Genomic DNA, 14,328 nt, shown 5'->3' on the forward strand with positions numbered 1-14,328 from the left:
TAGTTCCATGTCCTCTCTTCCTGCCCGTTGTTACTTTGGGGCTGAGGTTCATTTGTTTGTTTGGATTATGTATTTTTGCTATTGCAAAGTAGTTCGGTTCTGCAAGAAATTGGGTCCAGAGTGTTGGGGATTATTTCTTTGAGCTATATGCTGGCTCCAGCTTCAAATAGTTCTGTGCATTCCTCTTAGTGACAGTTAACTCACCAACAAATATCCTGAGATTCTGTGGTTTATACAGAAGCTGTCTGTTTCTTCAGTAATTTGTTACAAAAACTTTTGTTTTAGAAATCTTGTATATTGAGAGTGAATTATATAGCAATGACTGCAATTTCAGTTATTTCCTTTCAGGTGCCCTTCACTGTTGGTGGTTGGAGACAGCTCTCCTGCAGTTGATGCTGTGGTACGTACAGATTAGCTTTAGAAGTGTGTCACAATAATCCATTGTTGGGAATCCATTACACTGATCGCACTGTAATACCAATCAATTTTTGAATTACTGAATCTTTTATCTCTCCTAATGTTCAAAGTGATTTATCGTACTGTTCTAAGCAAATCTGTAAGGTGGCCCATACTTCCAATTTGCAGATGGGAAAATAAAGTCTGGAAAATGACAGCTTATCCAGGGTTCCTTTAAACACACACACACACGGAAAGGGATAAACCCCAAACACCGCAGTCCCAATTGGTGTTGGTGTGTCCCTGCTCCTAATGTTTCTGGATTTAATACAACTACCAGTGATACAACTAGCATCACATGTAGCTTGGTCCTTAATTCTATGGTTTGCAGGCTTAACCACATTGTGGAGGCTCCCTTCTATCTGCAATATCACTGCTTGGAGGTTGCGGGATGCCTGTGTGAGTCTTTGCTTCCTGAGGCATTTTGAAGTCAGAGCCATAAGTGCTGTGTTGCAGACGTTTTTGCTGTTAAGCGTAAAAATAAAGCTCACTCTTCTCCCCTCCCTTTTCCAAACAGGTTGACTGCAATGCTAAACTTGACCCAACAAAGACCACACTCTTAAAGGTAATAAACATAAGCACTTTTCTCCAGAATCAGAGGAGTTCATGTTTTCTAGAGTATTTAAACACAGTGACTGCTGCTTGTTGGCAAGTGTCTTGCTTAGACAGGGAATATTGTAGATAACAGCTGTAAAAAAATCACTGTCTGTAGGGCACTGTCTGTAAGTTGCAGCGGCATTAAGGCCCCACCCCTTGCTCTACTATAGACAGAATGGCTGGCCTATATTTTTGTACATGCATTAGGACAGTAAGCATTGTTAGACATCAGAAAATAATGCTAGCAGTACTACATTCAGAAACTCATTCCATAATGGATTTTAATCCTGCCAGTAGTTAGTTTCAGAAGGTCATATAATGAACTCCAGCAGTTCATCTCCTCCCATTGTTGCCTCCTGGCTGGTGAGAAGATATATCTGTACCATGCCAAAGATGGTGAAAATAGCTTAAGTCCTTGGCCCTTGATGGAGTTTTTCCAGTGTTTGACAGTTTGGTCATTTGAATGTCCTGTATCGTATAGTATAGGGACTATATATATACTGTATAGTATCGTATAGGGACCCAGGTGGCGCTGTGGGTAAAAGCCTCAGCGCCTAGGGCTTGCCGATCGAAAGGTCGGCGGTTCGAATCCCTGCGGCGGGGTGCGCTCCCGTTGTTCGGTCCCAGCGCCTGCCAACCTAGCAATTCGAAAGCACCCTTAAGTGCAAGTAGATAAATAGGTACCGCTTACTGGCGGGAAGGTAAACGGCGTTTCCGTGTGCTGCGCTGGCTCGCCAGATGCAGCTTTGTCACGCTGGCCACATGACCCGGAAGTGTCTCCGGACAACGCTGGCCCTTGGCCTCTTAAGTAAGATGGGCGCACAACCCTAGAGTCTGTCAAGACTGGCCCGTACGGGCAGGGGTACCTTTACCTTTATCGTATAGTAATGCCGTTGTGTAATTCAAACCATTTAATCAGCAGCAGGGGTGGGGAGCCTGTGGCCCTCCAGAAGTTGTTGGACTTGAAACTCCCATCAGTTGCAACCCGCGTGACCAATGGGTCAGGTGATGGGATTGGAACATCTGAGAGATCAGATATTAGAGACCCCTGTTTTAAAGCCTTTCTTCATCTAAAGACTGCCCAGTGTGAGATCTGTCTATATCAATATTGTCAAATCAAAAAGTCTGAACTGAGAGATTTGTAATCCTGGCTGCCTCTTTCATCATCTGTAAGATCATTAGTTTACCTGATGCTACTGATTTTTATTTGCAAGCAAACCAGCTTTTACCTGCATTGGCATTTCCTTGAGGAACTGAGAAATAGTGGTCTCCACTAGATGCTTCCATCCTCTTTTTATGGGAACGAATAAGTGTGCTGAATTTCAGTTACCCCAGGATTGGACACGTTGTAAATTTAATCTGTCTCCAGTTTATGTCTGCATTCTGGTTACTATTAGGGAAAAGTAGCACGTGACACTGCCTTGTGTGAGGTAGTTTAGTTGCATGAGGTCATTTTGTGTCTAGCTGCTCACTGAGGAATTTGTTATCATTTAATGTGCATATCCTTCACTTTGAGCACACTCCCATCCCATGTCCCCATCCAGTCCAGAAATAAATAAAAACAACATGTACACTCTAAAACAGTCTGTTAAGCAGTAATGTGCAGAATCTGCTTACTTCCTCACCAGAAGCAAGGTAGCCTTGTGCATGATGAGCCCTGACCTCTTGGTTTCTGTGGGATTGCACAGCTGAGTTGCAGTGCCCTTGTTAGTAAAAGCTGAGCATCTCATTCTTGATGAAGAGCAAGTTTATTGGTCAACAACATTCAGGGGATGATCCCCTCCCTGAGGTTACAGATTAATGTTATGCTCCCAGAACAGCCAAGGGATTTAACATGCTTGTCACTAATCTACAAAAGGACACTGTGACATCTGTACCACAGTGAAACACTGTTCTAATTGTAAAGGCCTTTTTTTAAAAAAAAAGTCAGCCGGATTCTAATTTGGTATGTCTTTGCAAAAAGCCTAAACTCTTCCTGTGTACACGCTCTGGCATCTGCACATCTCCTGCCCTTTCCATTGACATCTTGCACAAGCATTATCCCAAGAAGGCTATTGCATCCTCCTCAAAACAGAAGCATGTTGCCCCCAAATGAAATCAGAAGTTGTTCTTTTCTTATGTGAAACTCCTTTTCACACATGTCAGTACAAAAGTATGAGTCTTAGACAGGGTGGATTTGATCACGATTTAAATCACTAGTCGGTAAGACTTGATTTAAATCATTTTTTACAGAAAGGTTCAACCTTGCTGGCATCCTCTTAATATTTACAACCAGAGGAAGGTTTCGTTTTTGGAATAATAAATTTCCAGAGTAGTTTTTACAGCTACATCAAAAATGACTGATTTGATTATACTATCAGAAATACATAGACAGATAATTATGAAATTATTGTTTATATTTGGATAACTTTTCTGCTGTACTTTATTGGAAGGAGAAAAATAATCATTTCCTTAATAATTTAAACAATTTATTTAACTAAAACAATAACATTATAGCATATGTATCCATGTTTGTTAACCAAAGTGGTTAAACAATTAAAAAAAACTTAGACTGAGTTTTAGCACACATGAAAAACTTTAAACAAATCGTTATTTCCTGATGAATAGCCTTTGGACTATAATGTCACTTAAATAGAAAACTATCTTTGGAAAGATTTTGCCTCCTAAAGCATTTTATTTTTAAAATCCGATTTAAATATTTAAAAATCAATTAAAAAAACCACACATTGATTTTTATCCACCCTAGTCTTAGGTGCTACTGGGGGGTTGGAGGGAATTTGTGAGTAGATTGTAGATGTGGCATAACAAAATAGGATTCTTTAATAAGTAACTCCTCAAGACAAAAAGAACCCACATTTAGACATATATTTTAATCTCATTCTTAAGTGAAAGATATATAAATGTTCTAAGGCATTTAAGACATTGTATTTGTGGGGTTGGTGAGGTAAGAATATCTCCCCCATAATATACTCCATTGTCAGCTCTATCAAAACCCCAAAAAGAGATTTTTGGAACAGATGCTGGCACCGCTACTGGCACAGAACCCTGAAGTGAAAATATGTTGGCTATTATCTGACTGTGATCCGCATGTCACATATGAAACAGCCCTATTTGCTAAAGCTGCTAAAAGTATTCGTGCTAGCTGTATAAAAGACAATGCTGTAAACTGTGCAGGTGATAAATTAATTTGACCTATTGTAAATGGATGTATATCTCTGCATAGATATACAGAGGTTTTAATTGACTTGCTGGAACTGTAACTGAATGTGTAATGGCTTTTAGTCAAACACAATAAATGATTGGTTGATACTTTTATTCATTTTTGCAGATGGCTGACTGTGGTGGTCTTCCTCAGGTTTCTCAGGTAAGATTTTACTGAACAGAATGCATGCTGGGGTGGGGAAGTCCAGACTGTTTGAAGGTGTGGGGAACACAATGACAAGAGTGAAATCACACTCTGCTATGAATTAAAACCTAGTATTATTGGTTTGGCCTTGAGTACTATAGCTTTGCAGTGATGGGTTTCTTAGAGACCCTGTTACAGAATGCCAAACTCTGTTTGCAACCCCTTTCTAAAATATACATCCTTTCTAAAATGCTTCCATGGTAGCCCTGCCCTCCATATGGTGGTCCCCACCCTCTCAATAAAAGATCACCATAGATAGATTGCACTTCTCTCTACACACATAAAAACCTCCAGTCTTCTTGCTCAGTTATGTGTACCCACTAGCAAGAGTTTTAACAAGCACACGCTTTTTAAAGAAAATTGGCTTCTGGCCTAGCAGTGATACCATGCCATAGTAGCATTTTCAAATTTCCATGGCTTATTGTAACTGGAAGATTGGAGTCCAAAACTGAAAACAGTTTGCCATTGGTAACCTGCAACTTTTTAAAAAATGTGGTATTTTCTTTTAACAGCCTGCAAAGCTCGCTGAAGCTTTCAAGTACTTCATACAGGGCATGGGATACAGTAAGTACACGTTTGTTTCGAAATAAATGTGCGGTGTCCTTTTAAGCTGCCATACTAAACAGATCTCTCTTGTTGGCGAAAGTTATGTTCCAGAATTGTTGGGTTTTTAAATGTACAAGTTTGGGCGCATCGGTATTGGACTCCCTTAAAGGGATATCAACTTTGTCCCAAACTGGAGCAGCACATTAGCCATGTTCAGGTGTTTATGGTGAACATTACTGTATTTTAATACTTTGTTGGAAGCCGCCCAGAGTTGGGGAAGCCCAGCCAGATGGGCAGGGTATAAATAATAAATTATTATTATTATTATATACATTTGGGGAGATAGAATGTACACAAGCTGCACCACTCACATCCCTAGAAGTGCCTGCTTGGCTTAGACCTTCCGATACCAAGCGGAAAGGTCTGAAGGGGAGTTCTAAGTACGTTGTGGTCAACACACTTTGAATCCACCTCATGATTGTCCTATTCAGAACTCCCAGCCTTGCTTCTTGATTTTGATTTACTTTGTGAATTAGGTGAGACTGAGAGGCAGTGACTGGCTCCAGGTCACCCAGCAAGCTTCATGGCTGAGTTGTACTCAGTAGTCCAGCACCCTAACTACCACACCACACTTCCTCACATATGCATCACACACGCACATACACACACACACACACACACACACACACACACAAATACATCCCAGTGCCACTTTTGACCTCAGCACTGTGGTTTACTGCCCTTAGGCTTTCAAACCTCCCTTCTTAATCCACTTCCTGCTGCAATCCATTTTTGTTCCTAGGCACTTGGGCCAATTTCCCCTCAAATCTTCCTTCAGGATCCTTGTTCCTTGACTTGGCTGTGTGCTTTCCTTAAACTCTTTCATGCAAGCACATCTTCCTTCCCTGATGTATCTTATTAATAGTCTATAAATATTCTGTATCTTTCTCCCTTATGGAACGCTGGTGGCACTGTGGGATAAACCACAGAGCCTAGGACTTGCTGATCAGAAGGTCAGCAGTTCGAATCCCTGCAACGGGGTGGGCTCCCGTTGTTCGGTCCCAGCTCCTGCCAACCTAGCAGTTCGAAAGCACATCAAAGTGCAAGTAGATAAATAGGAACCGCTCCGGCAGGAAGGTAAACAGCGTTTCCATGTGCTGTTCTGGTTCGCCAGAAGCGGCTTAGTCATGCTGGCCACATGACCTGGAAGCTGTATGCCAGCTCCCTCGGCCAATAAAGCAAGATGAGTGCCGCAACCCCAGAGTCGGTCACGACTGGACATAATGGTCAGGGGTCCCTTTACCTTATCTTTCTCCCACCCCTTGGATTACATGCACTTCCATATCTAATTTTATGTCTTGTGTGTTGCCTATTCTGGTCACTGATCCTCATAATTTGCATTAACCAATACAGGAGGACTTAAAAAAAATAATCTTCACCCGTCACTTGCCTTTCCTTTGCAGTGCCTTCCGCAAGCATGACCAGACTGATGAGATCCCGCACAGCATCTGGTTCCAGTGTCTCCTCCCTCGAAGGGGGCAGGAGCAGGTCCCACACTGGCGAAGGAAACCGCAGCAGAGCCCACACTGGCGAGGGTGCCAGGAGCAGGTCCCACACTGGCGATAACGTCCGGAGTCGTGCTCACACTGACACTCACATTGAGCTCACTCCCAACTCTGCAAACAACACTGAGCAGCCCAGCCCCAAGTCGATGGAAGTTTCTTGTTAAATGAAAGGGGCTCGAATTGGAAGTGAGACCTAACCACCACCTACTGTGTATCTTGATGCTTAACCTAAAGTGTTTTCTGTAACACATGACTCTGTCCCCCACCTAGAGTTCAGCAGGGACCAATAAAGCAGGCATCTCAAGTTTCTCTGTTCCCTTAACAGAGGTTGCTGCTATTCTGTTCTCCAACTAATTCTAGATTGCTTTAAAACTTGTCCAGTGGTGAAGCTAACAGCATTTGATCACCAAGATTGAAACCTAAGCTACCTAGGATCTTGTTCAGAAACAAAGCCTTTGAAGATGATCCATCTCTTGCCCCCCCTCCCTTTTTTACACTATTAAAAAAAGCCCTTTCCCAATGTGATTTTAAATAATTTGCTTTGGGGGAAACAATGCATGACTGGAGACTTTTAGAAAAAGTCTGAAAGTCAGGTTGAAGGTGGATTTACTCAAATCTGTACATATTAATCGAATGAGATTTTGTGTCTGGCCTTGTGAGTAGTGTTCAAGGCCTGTTTTCCTACATGATTATATATATATATATATATATATATATATATATATATATATATATAATTAAAATAGGGAATGTATTGCAATTTCAGGCAAACAAAATCTTAAGCCTTCGTGCTATTTAGTGGCAGTCTTTCTCCTTTTAGAACTAAAACTGCTTGAGCAAGTAAAGGCCAAGGTTCAAATTATTGTCAAAAGCATGCCAGCACTTGGTCTTACGTTTTGGACCTCAAAAGGATGTTTGGAGAAGGCAAAATCAGTTGGCCTTGTGGCCACTTAGGGTAATGCGTGTGGTGGTTGGGGGACCAGCAGTAAATTGACTTAGAAGGTGGAAAAGTTACGTAATGATTATAAAGTGCTCTATAGTCAGCTGCCAGGTTGATCAGCCCCTTACCATTTCAGAATTAAGACCTAGTGCTGGATGAATACTTTCCACACTATTCATGAGCGAGAAGTGCATGACTGCAATGGAGATTTTGATGACTGTGAATGTAGAGGTGTATTGATTCTGCAGCCTGTCCTGATGTCTGCAGAGCTGTATTTTGGGGAGCAGTGGGCATCGCAACAGATTTCCAGCATAGAATGGTTCTTGTTTTTTACAGATTATTTTTCACTGGCTTTCTATTTGCTACTTCACAATTTGTAAAATAGCTCATGATTTTGGGGTATCAAGCATTTAAAACGTCAAGCATCTCTACACCTGAATATCTTTGGTATTTCAAAGAGAACTAAGCTCTAGTGTAGGCAAATCACCTATTTTTAAAATGACAACTGCAGAGTTTCTTAGGTGGTTCGCGGAGAGGAGGAACAGATGGTAATTGAGAGGTGAAACTTGTCTATTTCAGAAAAGTTTATTAATGAATTATTTGTATTTATTTCAAAAATAAATTTGTAACTTTGCAGTGGTTTTGCATGTATTTTGTGTCCTGAAAATTATGGTGATCTTTGAGATAAGGATGAAAAAACCAATGAGTTTGACTCTCCAACTTCAGTTGACCTTACACAACAGAAAGTCCATCTTTGGTGGTTGAAAATGCACCTCACTACTTGTATGGATCACTTAAACTGCCTTGAGTGCATTCTCTTATGGATCATCAATGGGTTAAACACCAGGAAGCAGAAGATGAGGATAAATGGACCATTTTCACATTGGGGAGAAATTAGTTCTGTACTGGAGCTTGATAGTACTTTTAAAATGACCTGGATTGGGTGAGCCATGCCATAGATAAGTTTTCAGATAACAACAAATTATTCAAGATCCAGAGTAGTCAGAACCATGCAAACTGGGAAACAAAATTGTGTTGCCTGATTAATATAAGCAAGTGTAAAGCATGTTGATGTTGAGAATTTCATATTTTAATGCTGATGGTGTGAGATTTGCTGTTTCTGGCCAGGAAAGGTAACATGGCTGTTTGATGGACAGCTTGCTGTAAATGTCAACTTAGTTGGCAGCAGAGTAAAAGAAGAGAAAAAGCATGACACTAATTTCCTTCATAAAAAATGGCTGCAGTTCTGGTTGACCCATCACAAAGAGGATAGAACACCAGAAAGGGTATAGAAAAGACCAATAAAAGGACTTGTGAAATGCAAAGCCTAACGCATTTGGACTAGTTAGCTTTTGCTTTTTAAAAAAATGGTTATGAAAGCAGGTAGTATGAATTGTACAGGCTGAGCAAATAGATTTCTCTCTGTCCCCAGCCCATGTTACTATAATGGTGGGTCACTCAACGAAGGAAATTGGTGGTGGTTTCAAAACAGAAAAGTGGAAGTACTAGTTGACAGCACATTTTTGGAATTTACTGCATACCCTGAGAAGTGATGATGGCCACTAGTGGGGCGTATTGATAAAACTATACCTATGGCCGTTGGCCACAATGCTAAACAGAATGCCCATATTCAGAGTCGGATACTGACAGTCAGGTGTTGGAAATAAGTTTGTAGGTTCTGGATTCAGAAGTATCCAGTTGACAGGTTGGAGACAAGATACTGAATGATATACAGTCTGCATCGACAGGTGCTGGTTCTCCAAGGTGTCAGGTGGGAGTTGTTCCCACCTACCTGCTGATGGGACCTTTTCCAAGCATAGCATGTATTCTGCTATGGAAGCCTTTTCCCACAACCACATTTATATTTACTCTTCGCCACCTGTAGCTTAGGGTGACCAGGCCCAAGGCAACCTCCAAACTTGCCAGGCCTTACATGAACACTGGGATATGCACCTTTTTCAGCGACACAGGAAAATCAGGGATGTGCATAATTTGGGTGGATCTGGCTATGTTGAAGGCAGCATGTGCAACTATTAACTTCAACTGGGAAGAAGACAACCTTGAGAATCGCGACTGATTTCATTTATGAATAATTTCCTAGGTGACATCTTAAAGTGATTTACAATAGGGTTGGTCGTAGGAAGCTGTCCTGTATAGAGTCAGGTCACGAGTGGATCTAGCTCAGATTTGTCTACAGCATCCTTTCTCAGACATTGCACTGCAGTAGCCATCATTCCTAGCCAGCATGGCGAGTGGTCAGGGATAATGAGAGTTGTAGCTGAAGAATATCTGGGGACCCAAAGTTGAGAACCTATGGCCTTCTAGCTGTTGGACTCCCAACTAGCAGCAGCCCCAACCAGCGTCACCAACGGTCAGTGAATATAGGAATGGGAGTCCAGCAGTAGCTGGAGGGGTTCAGATCCCCCAACCCTAGTCTACACTGAGAAAAGTCCTTATCAGCCCAATCTGGGGGAGCCAGAGAATAAATATGGGACAATCCACATGCAAATTGCCCTATCTACCACTGTTGCTGGCACCTGACTGTCTCAAGAAACAATGGAGTGCGCCTCTGGGGTGAAGTTAAATCACTGTTAGCAGAACCTAAGTGACCCTCCCCAGGATGCAAGCCTGGGCATCACCATAAAAACATTATTTATACCCCGCCCATCTGGCTGGCTTTCCCCACGCTGGGCAGCTTGCAGCATATATAAAAACATAATAAAACATCAAACATTTAAAACCTGATACAGGGCTGCCTTCAGATGTCTTCTAAAAGTTGTGTAGTCCTTTTATCTCCTTGATGTCTAAGGGAGGGTGTTTCACAGGGAGGGTGCTACTACCGAGAAGGCCCTTAGCCTTTAACTTCTCGCAGTGAGGGAACCAGCAAAAGACCCTTGGAGGTGGACCTCAGTGTCTGGGCTGAGCGATAGGGGTGGAGACGTTCCTTCAGGTATACCGGGCCTTCAAGTATAAAGAGGTCCTGGGCTGCCCTGACGACAAGACCCACCTCTCAACCTCCCTGACTTGGTCCAAAGGAAAGCAGAGCAATGTGTTTGGCACCAGCTCAGCTGCAGCAGTTGCCAAAATGAGACCTACAAGATGCCATGCAACCATCTTAGGAATCGACTCTGGATTTGTGTAGGGTTTACTCCTTGGCCTTTTCTTACCCTGAAGATATTCTGCAAGGCAGCAGAGATTTAGGGTCAAGGAGAAGGATATTTTCTTTTTCCTAGATGGGCTACCTTCCAAGTTTGGCGAGCCCCATCTGTTTCACTTCCCTCTACTGTACATGCAGAAACTGCCTTCTTGACCATAGGACCCACTATTGGTCTCGTCCACACAATCCGCTGGAGCCTGTCTTTGCATGCAGGCTATGCATTGCATCCCTAACTCACAGAGGGTTTGACACCAATCAGGTGTCCTCAATAGAACAAAGACAGCCACAGAACTGAGAAATTGCACAAAACAAATGAAATACCGTGAAAATCCCTGAAACAAGACGTAATCGACTATAAATATTAACTTGTGGAAATCAACGAAATAATTAATATCAAAAAGCTTAAGGGAAAAATTAGATAAACCTAAAATAGAACAAAGCCTTAACGGGATGCTGGCTACAAACCTCGTTTCACTGAACTATTCAGTTTCCTCAGAAGGAAATAGAAAAATCCTAAACTTTAAATGACCAAAATTCAAACAAGGGTAGAACTCCCAAAATTCTGACGTATTATAATCCTAGCTCAGCCTAGGTAAGGCAAGCACAGTAATAAAGGATTGAGGACTCAAAAGTACAGTTTCTAATACTGAATTTACAAAAAAGGTTTGAAAACCTAAATAGCAAGTTTTAAACAAAGCTCAACTTGAAGAAAGCAAAGCATAATAATAAAGGGTTAAGGACTCAACTGTGAAAATTCTAGTGCTGCTTTTACAAAAATATTTAAAAACCTAAGTGGCACAAATTCAAAGAAAGGAATACAAGATAAAGCTGTTTTAGATTTGAACAAACTCAAGAACAGGGCTGAAACACTCCCGTGGTCTAGATGTTACTGCTGATGTTAAAGACTTGTTGATTTCCACAAGATAATATTTATAGTCGATTACTTCTTGTTTCAGGGATTTTCAAGGTATTTCATTTGTTTTGTGCAATCAGTCAGGTGTCCTCAGCTGCTTTAGCCATCCAGTCAAAGCCATTTCCTGGCGTGTGGCCGGTGTTGCATGCTAACAGATCAACACGCATTTGACTTATGCATGGATACATTAATTTATCCAATTAAAGCCTGGAGCTTTCAAGAACCTTAATTTTGAATGTATTCCTGACAAGGCAGGAGAGTTTTCCTTTCTCCATCCGTTTCGTTTCTAAAAATCTACCTGTTGCGTGAAGCCCACCTCTTCGTGACAGAACTCTACTGCTGTGGGGGCAGCTCAGGTACAGAAGAGGAGAAGCACGTTCACATGTGCCGTCTGCTTAGAACAAGCCGCCACAACGTGACGCTTTCGCCAAGCGTACATTATGCTATTTCTGAGCCTTGTCCCAGATACAGATAATTGTCCCGTCTACATGGGCCCGGCTCCTTCTCTAAGCAGCTTAGCTTTAAGATGGGACAGGATGCAATCAAATCCTCCTTGAGATAACTGGGCACACACCTGCTGCTGTGAAAAGCCCTTGGCAAGGCAGCGTGACATGAACACCGAAACCTTGTTGGCAGACCCACATTTGACACAGACCAAATCCTATTCCTGCCCAGGCAAAGGAGGACAGTCTGTGTGGCTCGTGCCTGGAAGTGCCCAGCAGGAGGTTATGATTGGGGTCAGCCTCTTGTGATGGTCTTACGGAAGCTACACTTGCCGTGCTGAAGGGCACCTTTGGATTCAATGATTAATGAATCGGCCTGCTGTGTTTGGGGCAGAAAGCTGTGGGGAGCCACAGGAGGTACTACTGCCTTAGTTGGTTTTAACAACCCCCCATTGCTGGATCAGTCAGGGCAGGGTAAGTGGGGGAGATCCAGAGTTTATACAGCCATACCTTGGATTCCAAATGCCTTGTGAGTCAAATGTTTTTGTTCCCTAATGCCGCAAACCCAGAAGGGGGTGTTCCGGTTTGCGAACGTTCTTTGGAACCAGAACGTTCCACACAACTTCCACAGCTTCCGATTAAAAGGTAAAGGTAAAGGTACCCCTGCCCGTATGGGCCAGTCTTGACAGACTCTAGGGTTGTGCGCCCATCTCACTTAAGAGGCCGGGGGCCAGTGCTGTCCGGAGACACTTCCGGGTCACGTGGCCGGCGTGACATCGCTGCTCTGGCGAGCCAGAGCCGCACACGGAAACGCCCTTTACCTTCCCGCCAGTAAGTGGTCCCTATTTATCTACTTGCCCCCGGGGGTGCTTTTGAACTGCTAGGTTGGCAGGCGCTGGGACCGAGCAACAGGAGCGCAGCGAGGATTCGAACTGCCGACCTTTTGATCGGCAAGCCCTAGGCACTGAGGCTTTTACCCACAGTGCCACCCGCGTCCCCACAGCTTCCGATTAGTGCTCCCTAAATAGAATGCCTTTTTGTGTTATTTTCACTATAATATGCATCATTACGAGCACTTTGTCCTGATATAGACATTTCTGTACACACCGTTTGGCTGGAGAACCGCTCCTTAAAATTTGCAGTAGTCCAGCACTTGTTGTTTCTGGAAGTGTGACTTAGGAAGACTTGCCTTTAAGGGCGACCTGAAATCCAATTTCTGTAGCTGCCTGTCCCATTCATTTCCAAAAACCCGTTTAGCCTGAGACACAAGGAAAGCACGAAAGAGCTCTGTGCAACATGGGAATAAATGATCCTTCTCAACAACCACTTTGAACCCTCTCGCAAACTGTTGTCTGTCTCCAACCTCCTTTTGAGGGAGGCATTTCCCACTTAACCCAATCCTGGCCTCCTCAACGTTTTTCCTTTTTCTGTACCATTTCACCTTGGGAGCATTGTTTGCAGATTTCTGAAGAGGCGCTTTGTTCTTCTGGGCCGCTCGTAGCTGCCCATTGCACAATGTGACCATCATGCGCCGTCTCACAATAGGGACTTTCAGAACTCAATGAATAGGGAATGCGGCCTGCCTGGGCTACGCTTTGTTGAGAAGTCTGTGTAGCATGAGATAATTGTGGTGCCTCTTCTGCTGCCAGACTCTTGTCAGATCACAGGCTGTTCCATCCCTTAAACGCAATTCTCCAGCCACTGGAATATTCCCGCATCATCTCTTGATCGTATAGTTTCGTTTCCTTACACCTGACCGCAGCACCTTGGGCTGAATCTGTTCACTAAGAGAAGGCCAAGGCCCCAGAAGTTTTGCACATTGTTTATGCACCGGTGTCTCCAGTTTAAAGGCTCTTGGGTAAGAACATAACCTGATTCTGCTGGATCAAGCCAATGGCCCATTTAGTCCATTGTCCTGCTCTCCCAGTGGCCAAACACATGCCTGTGAGAGCCAGTGTGGTGTAGTGGTTAAGAGCGGTGGACTTGTAATCTGGTGAACTGGGTTCGATTCCCCACTCCTCCACATGCAGCTGCTGGGTGACCTTGGGCTAGTCACACTTCTCTGAAGTCTCTCAGCCCCACTCACCTCACAGAGTGTTTGTTGTGGGGGAGGAAGGGAAAGGAGAATGTTAGCCGCTTTGAGGCTCCTGAAGGGGAGTGAAAGGCGGGATATCAAATCCAAACTCTTCTTCTTCTTCTGTGAGAAACAATGCCTACATTATTACATGAGCACTGTTCCACAGCATTTGATATTTTCATTTACATACATTCATTCAAAATAAGATGGGTTTATGAAGCAATTCTA

At 43.1% G+C, this 14,328-nt stretch overlaps 1 protein-coding gene across 3 annotated transcripts in view; it reads left to right on the forward strand.

Annotated features, from left to right (window-relative positions):
- The window catches only part of NDRG1 (N-myc downstream regulated 1), a 37,642-nt gene extending 29,496 nt beyond the window's left edge, over nucleotides 1-8,146 (forward strand). For all 3 annotated transcript variants that reach the window (XM_083450630.1, XM_083450628.1, XM_083450629.1), the window contains exons 12-16: nucleotides 349-400; nucleotides 974-1,021; nucleotides 4,382-4,417; nucleotides 4,972-5,023; nucleotides 6,469-8,146. In XM_083450630.1, the coding sequence (XP_083306756.1) occupies nucleotides 349-400; nucleotides 974-1,021; nucleotides 4,382-4,417; nucleotides 4,972-5,023; nucleotides 6,469-6,734 (454 nt within the window). In that variant the 3' untranslated portion in view covers nucleotides 6,735-8,146. The remainder of the gene's footprint in view (nucleotides 1-348; nucleotides 401-973; nucleotides 1,022-4,381; nucleotides 4,418-4,971; nucleotides 5,024-6,468) is intronic.
- The last annotated feature ends 6,182 nt before the right edge of the window (nucleotides 8,147-14,328 follow it).

Source organism: Podarcis tiliguerta (assembly GCF_965153285.1).
Source record: "Podarcis tiliguerta genome assembly, chromosome: 7".
In the NCBI taxonomy this organism is placed as follows: Eukaryota; Metazoa; Chordata; class Lepidosauria; order Squamata; family Lacertidae; genus Podarcis; species Podarcis tiliguerta.